General features: G+C 42.4%; 1 protein-coding gene across 2 annotated transcripts in view; it reads left to right on the top strand.

Moving 5' to 3' along the window:
- Positions 1-205: 205 nt before the first annotated feature.
- The window catches only part of CCND2 (cyclin D2), a 60,216-nt gene continuing 43,703 nt past the window's right edge, over positions 206-16,718 (top strand). For both annotated transcript variants that reach the window (XM_075003006.1, XM_075002999.1), the window contains exons 1-4: positions 206-314; positions 924-1,138; positions 2,589-2,804; positions 5,626-5,785. In XM_075003006.1, the coding sequence (XP_074859107.1) occupies positions 944-1,138; positions 2,589-2,804; positions 5,626-5,785 (571 nt within the window). In that variant the 5' untranslated portion in view covers positions 206-314; positions 924-943. The remainder of the gene's footprint in view (positions 315-923; positions 1,139-2,588; positions 2,805-5,625; positions 5,786-16,718) is intronic.

Below are 16,718 nucleotides of genomic sequence, written 5' to 3'. Positions count from 1 at the left end.
AGTGCTGAAGGGTGGAAGTCAGAGAGCGCGAGTTCGGGACAAATCCACCCCTTGGCTCCCCCCTGTTATATTTCCTAGAAAGCTATATCAGTGTGTGTGACCATGCAGTGCTAAAACAGTTGTGGCTGTTAGTCAGAAACACAGAGACCTATTCGAGGAAGTTGCATTGTGGCTACTGCTAGATCTCTCCCAACGCCAGCGTGAATATACTGCAAAACAGACAAGCATCAGCCAGCCTTGGAATCTTCTTTTATGCAGTCTCCGTTTTGCTTTTAGTTTTTCTTTGGCAAGCCAAGTTTTCCTCCTGGTTGCAGGTCAGGAGGATTGCGGGCGGGGGCGTGGGTGGAAAGGACGGGGTAGGGGGAGCGGTTCCAAAACCTGGTGATCTGGAAGAAACCGGAGGCTCTCCACCGGGCGAGGAAACAACAGGGTTAACACACAAAACTAGCCTGATATTTTAGTTGAGCCACTCGGTGCTGTTCTTGCAATAAGCAATTAAGAAAAAAAAAAAACTTTCTGTAGATCCAGATTGCCCGGTGCAGCAGAAAGTCTGGAGCGATTTTGTTTGGTCGCTGGAAGGAAGAAAAGGAGAAGCTGTCATTTAGTGTGTGTGCGCGCCCTATACAAGGGCCTCCTGGTTCCTTGTTAGCTTATAGAGGGAAAAAAACGCGTTTGATGTTACATCTGACCAGCTGCTGTTCTCCATAATAACAAGAGAGAGAACTGCCTGCCCTAGTGAGTTGCGTCACTTTTGCTTCAACTTTAGGCTAGAAATCAAGAGCTGGAGGGGGGGAGAGAAAACTTTCAAGGGAGGCAGGAGAGAGCTGGAAAGCCCTGCAGTCTGCCTCCCACCCACTCACCCCTCCTCCTTTGCCCCCTCCTTCCCCTCCCCCCTTCCCCCAAAACTTTTCCATCCGAGAAAGAGGGAGATCTCTTTGGAAACATGGAGCTGCTGTGCTGCGAGGTGGATCCCATGCGGAGAGCTCTGCCTGACCCGAACTTGCTCTACGATGACCGCGTTTTGCACAATTTGTTAACCATAGAAGAAAGGTATCTGCCCCAATGTTCCTATTTCAAGTGCGTCCAGAAGGACATCCAGCCCTTTATGAGGAGGATGGTGGCGACTTGGATGTTGGAGGTTGGTATGAAATTGGCAGGCAGAGCTAACCCCCCACCCCCCATCTGTCTGTCTCCCCTCTGCGCCCTCAGTTCCGGAGTTTAGGGGCCCCCTTTGCGCAGGGTGGGTGGCTGCCGAGCTCTCTCTTTTGCAAGTTCCCGAGGTTGTTTTGTCCCTGCTCTGCTTTCAGTGCTTTCTCCAGAGCAGGGTTTTTGCGGATTCATTCAGTGTTTTTTTTGTCGGGTGTGGGGAGGAGGAACAAGGGGATCTTAAATGATTGTGTCTCGGTCGTTTGAATGGGAACCTACGAAGAAAAGTGCCCTTCCGGGGCTACTGCTCTGCAAAGAGGGGTGCAAAACGGGGGAGAAGGAAAGTTGCAAAAGTCACTTGCAAAACAAGGAAAAGCAAGCCCCTTGCTCCCCCCGGCTGTGGGATCGGCTCCACTGAGGCTTCTGTGGCAAGGGGAGCTGCCCCAGATGCCGTGCAAAAATCCAGGGGTGACGGATGCCCCCCTTATTTCTGCCCAACAAGTATTTCTGTGCCCACGTATGCACTGCTCAGGACGTGCCGTTTTTTCGCCATGTTGCTTTGCATGCAGCTGTTCAGAGGCGCTGAGCCACCCCCACCCCCCAAAAGAGGGGATCCGAAATACACCCCCTTTTCAGCGTGGCTGTGCCCCCCCAGCTTGACGGGAAGCTGTCGGGGAGCCCGAGGTGCTGGGGAATTCCTCCCTCTCCCCGATACTTACCGGGAAAGGCGGCGGTGGGCCCAGAGTCCTTCAGACTCTGCAGCCTTGCCCTGGCCCCCATCATTTCCCCTTAAGATCTCGCTCGGGGGGGACCCCTTCCCGCCCATCCCCCCCAGGCCGGGAAGTCCAGACCCTCCTCTTGCTTTTCATGTGCAGTTTGCCCCGTTCCCCCTTGGCTGGGATTTTTGATCATTTGTTGAAATCATTTTCTCCTGCTGAGGCTCCGGGCTCTCCCCACCCCACCTCCCCCCCCGGCCGAGTCGCGGGCTCGGGGCTGGGGAACACCCCCCTAGGGAATTTTTACAATTGTCGGGAATGATAGAGGGGAGCCTGGGGCTGCCATCGCTCCAAAAACAGGGGCCCCCGGGGCAGCGTGGGTATTTTTATTTATTTTTTGAAAATATGACGAAATCCAAAAAGGAAAGGGAAGGGAAAAAAAAAACAAGAAAAAATTGGGTCGCAAAGTCTGAAGCTGCTGCTGCAGCTCGATGGGCTCGCGGCTCCCACACTGTGACTTAATTCATTTCTTACTGAATGAACCAAAGGAATGTGAAAGCCGATTGACAGCCTTCCCAGCCTCTCCAGGGATCTCCCCCCCGCCCCCCGATCTAGCTCCCCGCAAGGAAAAAAAAATGTAGAAAAGAACCATTGGTAAATTTCATGTGATCAGTCATTTTTCTTCTCTCTCTCGTTTTCCTCCCCGCCCCCACTCCTTGCCTGCAGGTCTGTGAAGAGCAGAAGTGTGAAGAAGAGGTTTTCCCCCTAGCCATGAATTACTTGGACAGATTTTTAGCCGTGGTGCCCACCAGAAAGTGCCATCTGCAGCTGCTGGGGGCGGTTTGCATGTTCTTGGCCTCCAAGCTGAAAGAGACAATCCCCCTCACTGCAGAGAAACTTTGCATATATACGGACAATTCCATCAAACCCCAAGAGCTGCTGGTAAGCAGCCCCCCTCTACCTCCAGTGTGCCCCTTTCCCACTGCACCAACAAGTCTTGTGCTCACAGCCTCCCCCATCCTTCCAGAACCCATCAAATAGTGAATTTCCATACCCATGTTAAACAATATTTGAAAAGTTGAAGGCGTTTAAGATTTCAATGCACTGATAGAAAGTGATCAAGCGAAGCTCCCTTTATGAAAATGATTTGATTATTTGGGTGGCAAAATTCTCCCTTTCTTTTATGTGGACTACATATAATTGACTAATATTTAGTATGCTTGATCTTTTCTAATTTATACATTTAACACAATGGCTGGCAGATGCTCTCAGATAGAATCTGAAGGCTTTGGTTACTATTTGTGTTTTTAATAGATTTATGCATCTTGAGCAGAATACCTCTTTTTGATAGCATACACATACATATATGTACATGCATTTAAATGGGCAAGAACCTTTCTCAGATGGGTTCTTTGTAAAGGTGCTTTCTTTATGGTGCTCTGGTGTTGCACTGCCATCCAGTGTCAGACATGCACAAGTGAAAATGACTTCATTCCTGAACCATTGCCAGAATCTCTTCTGTTTGCAGTTTCTTTTCTGCTTTCAGTTTTAAGGATCTGTCTGCAATAAGAGGGATTTTTTTTTAAATGTCACTCGGTTTTATTCAGGATATTTATCAAATGAAAACGCTTGGAGGATTTTTATCATCCTCTGGAAAATTTACTTTTTTCACTCTCAATGCAGTAAGCCTTGTTTCTAAATTCCTTTCATTTATGGTTGAATCCTGCTCTTGAAGAAGTCAGTAGGAATATTGCCATTGATTCTAGGGAGAGCAGAAGAAAGTGCTTCATACTGTGACATTAACAAATTGCCTGTACAAGTGATACATTTATAACTTAGAAAATTGTAGGTAATATTTGTGCCCTTTTTTGTAAATGTAAATTCCCAGTGATAAGAAGGGAAAAGGGTGAGATTTATCAAAATTCAGCTCCGTTAAGCATGGTTATAAATAAGGACCATGTTGTGCAGGTGCTGAGGATCAGTTCTTAAGGTGAAACAGCTGAAACAAGTTATTTTTATGTCAGTGATTTCTGATGAAATAATATTTACAGCACTTGGGAAACGTGAAGAGGTAAGTAAGTGCTAAGTATTAATAGTTTATAAGATTGTACATTTCAGTCAAGTAGTTCTGTTCTCACAGGTTCTAATGTGTAGGATCTGGCGAGGGATTCAGACAAGTACTTCTTACGTAAAACACCCATTGAAGCCAGTGGAGTTCTACCTATGGAAAAGTTGCAAAATCAAAATAGAAGGAAGGGCCTTACCCAAAAATCCTGCCATGCTTAATATATTGATAGCAGTTCCTCTAGTGATATTACCTATATTAAACAATGTGGCCTCAATTCAGGAAAGCTCTTAAGCACATGAATAACTCTTTTGATTTCAGGGGAGTGAAGCATGTTCTTAAACACATGCTTAAGTGGTTTGCTGAATAAAGATGGTTCCCTGAGTTGGGGCCTCTGATTGTTAGTATATATTAGAAAGATCTTTCCTTAATGCGTTTAATTGTCATCGTATGAATATATTTCATGCTTTTTCTTAAGAAGTTATGCAGGACTTCTTTAAGGTTGCCCTTATGGAAACATCTTCACAGAAGATTTCCAGGTTTAGAAGAGTTCTGTATTATACCAATAGCAATGTTTCTGATACAGCTGCTACCTCTTGAAAGAAGGTTCTTCTCTGAAAAGTGACTGTAAAAATACCATTGCAGGGTTACATGTTTTCTTGTCTCTCACAGATATCAGTTCAGCTCCACTATGTTCACAAGTAAAAAGATGCTTTTTCCAATTGTCAGCCCTACAAACTGGGCTGTGAGAGAGAGGCAGGTTATCTGCATGCTCATGTATCCTTGAGATTAAAGGGACTATAAACTAAATGTCATTAATAGTTCTGATGGTGCATGAAATGGAGTAGGCACTAGCTCCCTGTCTCTGAACTTACGATGGTTCTGTAGAAGGAATAACAGTAAAATAAGTATATGACAAACTTGAAGGTAATATGGCTCTCTGAAGGCATCCAAAAGCAGATATGTTGCATGAGAAGATGCCATTTTTACATATACCCCCTTTTTGAGCTATAAGCTCACTTCAAGGGTCTGAACCATCATTCCTTGTACACCCAAGAACTTCTTGTGATTTTTCTGGGAGTTTTGTGTGTGCAAAGAATGCAAGAGTGGGTCCTATGTGTTACCTTGTAAGATGTCTTACAGGCTTCTTCTTGGATGTGTCATATTATTTTGCCTTCTGCAAAACTTGCTGTGGCATAGATAAAATGCTGTATGAAGCAAAGGAGACCAAACAATTCTGGAAAAACATGCTGTGATTCTAACTTTCCCAGTGGAAAAAAGAAAATGTATGTCTTGGCTATTGCATTCATAGTTATCCACTGGGCTTTAAATGGCTATAAATTAAGCACTATAGCCATTCAAAATAGGTTACAAGGGAAGGACCACAGTGACCTTGGCAATATTTAATTGCAGGCTAAACTTTCTGGGTGGGCATTCAACACTGGATACAAAAAAAGTAAAATCTTGGCAGGAGCTGCCAGGCCTCATTATTTTCAGTGTAGCTTGACATTTTCAGCATTTAAAAAATGAAGGAAAGGGAAAGTCAACAACTTCAAAGCTTCAGAGGCATTTTGAAAAAAGGTTTAAGCAAAACCAATTTAGCAGTGATATACTCACAATCAGTAAAAGGAGTAGTTTTTTTTTCCCTTTTTCATCAGGCCTGCCTATGGTTTTTCTGTCTTTTCTTTCTTATTTCAGGAGTGGGAGCTGGTGGTGCTGGGAAAGTTGAAGTGGAATCTTGCAGCAGTGACTCCACATGATTTCATTGAACACATTCTAAGAAAGCTGCCTCTACCTAAAGACAAGTTGCTTTTGATCCGGAAACATGCACAAACATTTATTGCCCTTTGTGCCACAGGTAAGATAAGGGGTTTTGGGTCAGTGCTTCCTGCTTTTAGTGGTCTTAGAAAGTAGATTACAGCTAATGATATAAAGGGCCCGGTCCTGTGTCCTTAGCTCACATGGCCTTTGAAGCCCATGGAACTATTCACTTAAGGGCTCCAGGATCAGGTCTTAAGATTGTGTGTGTTCTAATGCAGAATTCTTGCACTGGAGAACACCAACACTGATTAAGTCATCGTGGGGTGATTGTGGCTGGCTTTCATTGAAGTCAATGGAAATTTTGCCAGAAAAATACATGAAAAAAATTGAAAGAAATATGGCTTTGAAAGCACCCAAAAACAAGTTGCATGAGAAGGTGCTATTTATATATATAACTGGCAATTGCCATTTATATACATACAGTCAACTCTGTTTTATTCAGTGTTCATTCAACGAGAACTCTCAAACAACTGGTACAAACAGGAGCTTCCTGAACTGAGTGCAGGAGCAATGCCCCACCCCTCTGGGCGGTCTGCTCAGTGCTTGCCCTGCCACCCTCCGAGCTGCTGGGGGGCTCCCAGGGTTCCCCAGGCCCCCACCAGGTCCCCAGGGCTAGAGATGCTGAGAAAGCTCCATGCCCTGGCTGTTTCCCGGCCCCGGGGCTGCTGACAGAGCTCCATGCCATGCCAGAGTTCCCCTGAACCCCGTGACCCAGCCGGCTCCCCAGGGCTGGAGCTGCTGGTAGGGTCCCCTGCCCACCTGTCAGGGATCCTGCAACTGCCTCTCTATGAAGCAGCAGATTTGAACATCTGGCAATCTCCCTGTCCCAGGGTTACTGGATATGAAAGAGTTTACTGTAAATGGAAATTTTGCCATTGACTTCAGTAGGTGCTGGATCAGGACCTTTGATTTTTCTATTTTATCTGTTCACTTTAAATGGGTCATAGGTGGTTTCTGAGGACAGATGTGGTACATCCAAAGATAGCAGAAGTTACAATGGAATATTAACAGATTCTTTATGAAGTCTTGTGTTGTTTCAAAGTTTTCATATTATTATAGGCACTTCATTCTTTAGTATTAGGAGGAAGAGTTGGGGAGACCATTTTGTTTTAAGTTGTCAAATATGTATGTTACAGTGACGCTGCCAAGATAAAGTATTATATGTAAACACATGCCATATACATGATACAACTTGATTATGGAAAGAGAAGGAATGGTAACATCAGATTTGTTTTGTGTCTCTGACACTAAAAAAGCCCCACTTTTATTACTGTACTGCAGGTTAATCAAGAAACTAAACAGTCATTTTCACTTCATCTGTATAATCGTCATATTTTCTCTTTCACTTGTTTTTAGGTTCAACATACCCCATGAAAATGTTTAAATTATGAAATTTAAATTAGTATTCAAATTTAAATTTTCAACCTATTTTAATAATTTTAATTTATGTAACAATCCTTTTTTAAAAAATAAGACCTAGATACTCAGCCTTAAGCTACTTAAGAGCGTCCTGTAAAATTATGCATCCTGTGGTTGTTGATTGAAATATATTTGCCTATGAGAGGTCTAATCATTAGTTCTGTGAGGAGGAGGCTGAATTACAGTTCACTGACAATCATTCATGTTACAGATGGAAATGTATAGTTAGCTTTTTGGAACAGGAATTAGTTCTGCCTATGTATTTGTGCATCATTTAGTACAAAGCAGTTTAGACTGGGGCATTCTGGTGTCACCCTACTATAACTAGTTACTGTTGTAAAATGGCATTTGAAAGTTGATAACTGTCTTTCGCTACTTGTACAGATTTTAATCTTTAAATAACATTTTAGGGTCTATCTAAATATATATGTTTTAAATCTAATTAACCTTTTAACCACTAAGATTAAAACACACACATCTGCTCATATGTCACCCCTGACTGACATGCCAAATCTAGACTTCAGCTTTCCTTATCCTGTGTCTACATTGTGAGGACCACAGCAGCCTAGTTATTTAGCAGCTATGCCAGTATAACTCCAAAGTGTAGGTGTGGCCTGCACTGGCACCTGGGTTGTTGGGTTTTTTTTTGATTATTTTTTTTTTCCCATTGCTGTAGAAACTCCACCTCCCCAAGTGACTGTAGCTAGGTTGATGGAAACGTTTTTGCACTGACACAGCTGCATATAAACTGGGGATCTGGTCAGATTTTTCATACCCTTGAGCACTGTAGCTATGTCAGCTTAAGTGTTCACAAGACCCAAGTCACAACTCACCTTTCTGATCTTTTTTCATTCCCATCAGCCCCTGTATTCAGGCAAGAGTCCATTGAATTCAATGGGAGTATTGCTTAAGGACTGCAGTATTGTTCTTGATAATTTGTTATGGGCTAATGAAACCTTTCCTTCAGGATTTATCAGTTGTTATGTATATACTGGCTTCAGTTCTTCTAGTGTCAGCATTGGGGCTTTATTCCTAACTGCCCTGACTTCTTTTCTGACCTGGAAGCTTTAGGTATTTGCCAGGCTCTCCTACCCATTCATCCAGCGGTTATAACACCCTCACTCTTGCTTTTACCACACTGTCAGGGGTCAGTCCTCATCACTTTAAATTTTGTTCATCTCAAACCAGCCTTGTCTTGTCTTTGCTTTGTTGCTTTGCTCATGCATTAAAGTAATGATTCTCCAGTTCTTCCATTTATCAGGTCACTTTGATATAGAGATGACCCATTTCCCCTTCCGGGCTTCAGTCATCAATTCCTTACTTCTCAAAATTGTTTCTACTGCAGATCTTTGGAAGCCCATCAACCATAGTTTGTGAACTAATGTTCTAAAGGCTGGTTACTTCTCCATTCTCTCTCAATGATTTTTCTGTCGGTTGTTTCCATTTCATCCAAAGCATCTATCAATGTGCATATCTCTATCCTTTACTCAGCCCTTGACCAGTTTGCACCTTCCTCCATTTTGTATCTCTTCTCAGACTACCTGAGCTCTTTTGCACATGGGTTGTGGTTATGAATTCCATTCCCTTGCCTTGAGCCTCAACAGAGAGCAAATCAATGCTCCTTGTCCATAAGAATTTATGGAAAGCGCAGGGTATTATAGATAATCTCCTGTGAGACCACACTGATGGGGCTGGCTGAGAAAAATAGAGTACCTTCTTTTCCTCCCCCTTTTGCCACAATTTATTTTGAAGGAATTATTATATTATGAAAAGGATATACAACCTCACTGCAGTTTCAGGAGCGTGGGGGCCTGTTTCCCCCTTGATTTACTAGCAAGCTTATATCACTGTGTAAATTATTATTAGTTTTACAATCAGGGCTGCATTTTTATCGTATTTCTGCTTTTCCCCTTCTTTCCTCAAAAAAAGTCATTGGTTTTGTCTATGAAGAAAAATCCGTTCTTATCAACTTCTTTCCAACTCCTGTTGTCATCTCCTTTTCTTGCTCTTTACTTCAAAGTTACCATCCACCACTCTGTTGCCACTTGATATCTTTTCCGTTTGTAACACAAATCTTCTCAACAGTTCAGGTAAAACTTACTTTTATATGTAGCCATTTCCCCTTTCTGAGCTCAGTGATCTCAACCAACGCATAACCATCTCTCCCACTACAATTTCCGTAGCCACTTTTTACCTGGCTTTTGACCTTTTACAATTACCGAGATTGCCCCTTTGTGGGTGGTTAATGATCTTGCAGTTGACTGTGGGTCATAGATCCCTCTCTTTTCACTTCCTGTTTGACCTCATTGCAACTTTCTTTACTATCAATCACTTTCTTCTGTTGAGTGTCTCATTTAAGAAACTGCTGTTTCCTGCAGTCTTCCTCTAGTTTGAATCCTGACCCTCTTAAATATGGCTTTTTCATTTGTGGTCGAACCTCTGTAGCATAAGTTTTCAAGTGTTGTCCCCCTATGACCACCAAACCAGGTGTGACCTCTCGTTCTGTTTGTAGTCCCATAATCTTTTGTGTCAATAAAGGGATTTGAAGACACAGCAGGTAACCATTGCTAGTTTGGTTGGGCATGCTGCGTGGACAGCGGTGGAATTTTGGATTGTGCTGGGAGATTGTTCTTGCTGTCATAGGAGAATCACTTAGATACGATGTTCAGGGATGCAGCCCCATGCTCTGGTTATCTCTAAGCCTCTGACTGGCAGATACTGGGAGTGGATGACAGTGGATGGATCACTTGATAGTTGCTCTGGTCAGTTCATTCCCTGTGCAGCACCTGGCTTTGGCTCCTATCAGAAGACAGGATATGGGGTTGGATTAAGCCATTGGTCTGACCCCATATAGTCATTCTTGTAGAGAAACTCTGTTCTCTTTGTTATCTAATTTCTCCCTTGGAGGGTTAGATGGTAACCTCAAATATCATGTCATTATCTACAATACACACTTCTATATTTCTCCTTAACTGGATCTTTCATCTGCTTGTCTCCCATCTATTTGTCTGTCTTGGCTGAGGGTCTGTGGTGTTACTCCTGATTTACATGAGTGCAACAGCTATAAGAACACATCCCTCTGCTTGCTGCTGGCTGCTCTATAACATCCTGCTACCGAATGTTTTGATAAATTGTTTGTCTTGTTTGGAGTTTGTCTTGAGTATAAAAACTTCTTTTTCCTCTGAGTCAGGTAACACCCTGTGTAACCTAGACCTCAGAAATCTCAGAGTCACCCATGACCCCAAACTTTCATTTCCCTTCCAAGTCTTGTCTGTAAATCTGCCATTACGACCTCCTCAACACAGAGTTCATCCTTACTCCGACACTCCGCCTCTGCTCAAGTTCTTTTCCATTCCTTAATCTCTTCCTGTTGTGACTGTATTCTCATTTTTAGCTTTCTTTTATATTTTTGTAGGTGCCAGAATGCTGTGTCCAGACTCTCTCCATGATGGTTTGGACATGCTGAGCTCTGAGTCATGAACCCCAGATCACAAGTGAAGAAAATTTGTCTTTATTGTTCTATCGTGTACCCCTGAGGGCCACATCCATCTCTCAGGACATGTCCTGAGCTCTCCACTCATCCTCCTATTTCTGTCTTGAGAGCCATTGTGCTCCACTCTGAAAAGTGCTATCCCGCAAAATAGAAAACATGGTCCTGTGCAGTAACTTTCAACAGGAGCCCCTGGATTTTCTAAAATCAGTAGATGAAGCAACGATACAGTAAATGCTTTACTGTGCATATTAATCTTTTGGAAAAAAAAGCCTCTCGGCTGAAGTGGTAATGATTATTTCTAGTGTAATGGGGTTTGAAGAAGCATAGGTATTCAGCGCTGTTGGGACACAAAGAAGGGTTTTTGATAGTTCAGGTGATGGTGACACATAGCAATCCATCAGGCTTCACAGCAAAACAAAGGTTCAGTCCTGCTGCTTCTACTGTTTTGCCCGTGGCTTCCTTGCACAAGATCTGTCTTAGATATGGTGTCTGAAGAATCAGATTAGAAGCAGCAGATAAACTATCACCGCATCCAGAATCCTTTCTCACTCCCCCTCTTGCCCCCCAACTCCAGCCAGCACTAAGTGTATTGTAATTGAGTAAGTGTATACAATAATGCTTTAATATCTGTGTCAGTACAATTACTTCATAGGCATGGAGTGGCGTTGAGGGGAAACCTCACTCCCTGCAGTTCTGAGCCTGAGTTGCTGGACTTGTTACAGGAAGGTGCCTGGTGGGGAAGGGGAGGACTAGATTCTTCTGCTGAAGACCCTTTGTACTAGACCCTCTACTGCTGCAGCCTGACATAATTCCATTGACTTCAGTGGGACTGTGCTGACTTACAACAATTATGGATCTGGCCATTGCATTTTTCATTTGGATAGGGCCTAACAGAAGGTGGGTCTCAATCCTTGATTGAGGTTCCTTAGTGTTCCTATAACACAATAAATAATAATAACAGGGAAGATAAATCTCCACGAAGCACAGCTCATGATCTGTTAAGCAGCGTGTTATAATAATAATAATAATAATAATAATAATAATAATAATGCCCTATTAAGTTTATAATACATAGTTACTTATATCTTGCTTTATGAACTATCCTCCATTTATCTTGTCTGAAGGGAAATGTTACTAACTGTAAACATTAGTATTCAGGATGCGTAATATACTCTCAGACTTTCTTTGGGTAGTTTTGATCAAAGCTACTGTAGGCATATTCGTCTTCTTTTTGTGATCAGTGACTGAAGTCACTGGGACTCTTCAATGCATAAATATTTGGTGTTTGTCCATCTTGTCTACACATAGTACTGAAGCACTTAAATCAGTGTCACGTTTGCTTTTTGCTTGGTTGTACAGGTTGCACCTCTCTCATCCAGCACCCTTGAGACCTGACTGGTGTCAGATTAGAGAATTTGCTGGATGAGAGAAATTGCTGGATGACAGGAGGTTGTATTTTCTAGCAGCTTTACCAACACTGCTACTTCTTTTACTGGTCTCTTAGAAGACTATGGCTGTGTCTACACTAGCCAAAAACTTCGAAATGCCCATACAAATGTCCATTTCGAAGTTTACTAATGAAGTGCTGAAATACATATTCAGTGCCTCATTAGCATGCGGACAGCCGCAGCACTTCAAAATTGACGTGACTCGTCCAGACGAGCAGAAGGGAATAAGGGGACTTCGAAGTAGGCAGGGTTCTTTCGAAAAGGAGCCCTGTCGGGATGAGCCGCGCGGCGGTGAGCTGTGTCAATTTCAAAGTGCCGCGGCCACCCGCATGCTAATGAGGCGCTGAATATGTATTTCAGCGCTTCATTAGTAAACTTCGAAATGGCCATTTACATGGCCATTTTGAAATTTTTGGCTAGTGTAGACATAGCCATTTAGGGGTAAATTGCAGCTAAATAACTGCCCAAAACACTGAGAGTCCAGACTGGTGGCTGGAAACAAACTTTTATGGGACCAGGGGAACCTTGGCCACACCCATGATAAGTGGCTGTCCAGCTAACTAAATTCATGATGGATTATGGAGTTTGCCGGATGATAGAGTTCTGGATTAGAGATGCTCAACCTGTACCCGATTCTAGTATGTTATTTCTAAAAAATCTTAAAGAATGGTTTGGTTTTGTCTTTTAAAAACAAAGTAGCTAACATGGAAAAAGTAAATGTGTGTCCAGTGGGAATATAAGAGCACGAAAAGTACTGATGAATGCATTACAGGCCACAACATGTATGAATAATAAAGCAATACACATATTGTCCAACTGGAGTAGGATCAGAACCTGGAATAATTCAGTGTAGTCTTTGGACTCCTTCTCTCCTTTCATCCAAACTTATTTTTTAAAATATTGAGTCATGTGGGTCAATGGGGTCCCAGGATTGGCTGCATGGACTTTCGTGCTGGGTTAATTTACCCCATTTATACAGTGGGAAGTAAATATCATTTTCAGATTGAGGAGACTGCTGACTTGCTTCTTTAGTTCTGTTGTAGATAAAACTCCCAGTGACTTCCATGGGAATTCTACCTACATCAGGACAGGAACTGCAGACTGCATTTGTAACAAAAAAAAAATTACTATCTCGTAGAAATTAAATTTTCCTTATTAAAAGCTAAACCAGAATAGTCACAAAAGATAATTGTAAGAAGGTAGGGTTGATCCTGCACAGTGTGCATGTGCAAACCGGATATTATTCAGACTTGGAGAATCTCTGTGTTCCAGCCCCCTAATTCCCTGTTGCTGGAGAGAAACTTTCAACCTTTCATTTTCCTAGATTGGTAATGAGATCCAGGGAGCCTGGATGCCAAGTTGAGTCAGCAAAATAGCTCTGCATCCATGAATCTGCATGACGCTGTACTCAGACAGTTCCCACACACACACACAAAAAAAAAGTTGGTAGCCTCTTGCAGATTCAGACCTATAAAGAGTTTGCAGAATCAGATTTTATATAAAGTGATGATAGGTAAAACAGGACTCCTTGTGGGTTTTGCCTGAGTGGGGATAGAAAATGAAACCCATTTGTGGTTTCATACAATCTGCTTCTTTTCTTTATGCTGTTTGCTTTTCATACCTATTGCAGCACTTCAAAATACTGCCCTTGCCATCATTAAATCTTTTTGTATGTGGGTTAGCAATTCCATAAAACATTATGAAGACTTAGGCCAAATTCTTCTCTTGAATTCATGTGCTAGATTCCCACTGACTTCCATGAGAGCTGCACTTAGAGCTGCCAGAAGAATTTGGCTCATAGCAGTGATGCGGGTATCACAGAGGGAGTGCTTTCATATGATTCCCACTATAGTCATCATCTCAGCCAAGCAGTTAGAACATGTCTGTATATTCTTTAGGCCAAATGTGGAAGTCCTTATCCCTTTTCTTATCCCCACCCCCCTGCCCCCCAGCAGTGCTGTTGGCTTGACCCCCATGGGAGTTTTGCATGGGTAAAATCTGAGTAAAGGATGTGGCTCTGTGTCATTTGTGGTGGGGGAGGAGGGAGGGGTAAAATGGAAAACAACATTGTACAAAAAGCTTATTTTAAATCTCTTGCTGGAGTGCGAGGGACTTGGAGGGGGTCCTGCATCCCCACAGATATGAGGCTTAATATTTATGCTTCAGTTGCACCTTGACAAACATTTCACGTAGTTATTGCTTTGCTTGAATATGGAAATATGTTAATTACAGTCTTTATTCTGCTGTCTGCTCCTTTCCTCGGCCTTTTCTATTCAACCCTCTAGGTGGCCCAGCACAATGTGGCTTCTTTTCTTTGAATAAGCTCTTTCCACCCTAATAGGGTCCTGGGTGATGTGGAGAACCATGTGCACAAAATTGGTACACCGCCCCCCATTCCTTTGTGGGCATGTCAGGTTAAATTCATATCAGCAGGAAGGTCACTGCCATGATTTTCAATAGCGCGAGATGAAGTGATGACTTCAGACAATGGCGCCACACTCTCCAGTTGGAGACACTTGCCTTACCAGTTGCAGTAGTTAATTAATATGCTAAAAATAGAAGCCAGTGATACAAATCGCTGCCTGTTGTACAACAAAGACTGGGCATGTGTAGCTTTGATAGCCAAGTTTATGGTGCTTGTTATGGAGGGAAGTTAGTTTAGAGCTAGGAGCAATGTAAGACTTTCTGGATGCTGAGCTTTAGTCACTCTGGGCCTCTGGCCATTCGCTAGCTGTCTCATTTGCATTATGAATGACATTAAGGGAACTAACAAGGTTATTGGGCATAGAAATGTTCTCATGTGACCACACGTGGAAGCAGACCTACAGCAGTGCTAGTTGGCAGGGGCACTGTGGCTCTTTATTCAGCTTCATAGGAGGAGAATTTTTGGGAGTACATAACTCATAAATATAAAATAAACCATGAGAAAACTACATTCAAATAACATGAAAGGCCTGATGTGAACACCTAAGAGGCAAGGAAATTCAGACTGAAGACTGGGATTCCACCCTTCACTTAGCCCATTGTGCCTAAGTTATGGCAAACATAGGTCATAGTATTTGTGATATCCTGTGGTTGGAGGGCTCTTGCAGTACCTCCTATCGAAACTGCAGGGTGGGTGAGAGAAGGACAGAGATCCATTCTTAATTCTGAAGCTCTGCTTCTCTGTGTACAAGTCCAGTCTCTCATGGTATTCAGTTTGATTTCTGAGGAGAAGATTTAATTTCCTTGTTTATAGTACTGCATCCTCCTCTAAAAGTAGGAGGGACGGGATACACTATATTGTAGCTATCAACCCCTCTATTATTTCTGTATGTTGGAATCGTACAATTGGTAGTTTAAAAGTTAGGGCCAGATTCTTATCCCATGGCATGCCAATGTATATCTAGGCTAACTCCACTGACTTCAGCGGAGTTACACTGGATGTGTGCTGATGTGCTTAATATCAGAATTTCTCGCATGTTCTTCATCGTATTTTAAGGCCCTCTCTAAGAGCTAGTGGGCCTGATTCTTCTCTCATTTCCACTGGGATAGATCGGGAGCACATTTGTTGAACACATTGGATGAGATCCTCAGCTGCTGTAAATCAGATCCATTGACTTCTGTAGTACACCCGTTTAAATCCAGATTATACCCACTTCTTTTAATGGACCTATATCACCTGGCCTCATGGGGTGTACAGCCAGTACATAGGAAAGGATAATCAGACCTGCTGAGCCAAAGTCTGCCTTCATTTACATGTTTGTAAATCGTTTGAAGTGTGTGCATGCACTGTAGATTTATGTCCGTGTAAATGGCAACAGATTGTGCACACTAATTCTATCATGTAAATATGGTTTTGCACATTTTTACATTTTATAAACACTTATTATTTGCTCCATGGACTGGGGGTGAGGCCTGGGCAGTGACTCATGCACATAAATATTAACACATTTTTAAAACCACTTATTTACCTGATTTTGTGAGCCATTAATGTTTTTAAATTGGACTTTGGAGTCCTGTAAACCAGTGTTTCTTAAACTTTTTGAGACCACAGAAAACCAAACAATAATGTTTTATGCCAAACACCTATAAAATTTTCTTTGAAAAATTGTGAGACACAAAAACCAAAACAAAACAAAACAAAAAAAATCCAAACCAACCAGCAACGTGTATAGCAAGAACAAAATGAAGATAGTTAATCAGGTATCATGACAATGAAGAAGTAACATTGCATCTGGTTTTAATAACAGAAAAGAGAGTCTTATTGTAAAACTTTGAATTATTTTTCCAGACGCTTAGGGTACACCTCTGAGTTGCTCGTGGAGCACCAGTGCTCTGTGGAATGTAGTTTAAGAAACACTGTTTTTCACACGCTTCTTCTGAGAAGATATCATATCTATCAATAATACAGCACTTCCGTAACATCAGTGGACAAGTCCTGACTTCCTTCCATTGTTCATCCAATTTTAAGCAGAACTCAGTGTTGCAGGCAAGAGAGATGTGCTTAAAAAGCAGTTGTATGTTATAGCCTGAGAAAGGAGCTCAGTGTTTGATCCATTAGGAATATGTGCATTTACAGTCCCTGTAGGACATAGTGTACTAGATTCTCATCTCAGTTTTCTTTGCAT

The sequence above is a fragment of the Carettochelys insculpta genome, chromosome 1, assembly GCF_033958435.1.
Source record: "Carettochelys insculpta isolate YL-2023 chromosome 1, ASM3395843v1, whole genome shotgun sequence".
NCBI classification, from domain to species: Eukaryota; Metazoa; Chordata; order Testudines; family Carettochelyidae; genus Carettochelys; species Carettochelys insculpta.
Note: the sequence above shows the minus strand (reverse complement) of the source record. Positions and strands in the feature narration are given on the sequence as shown.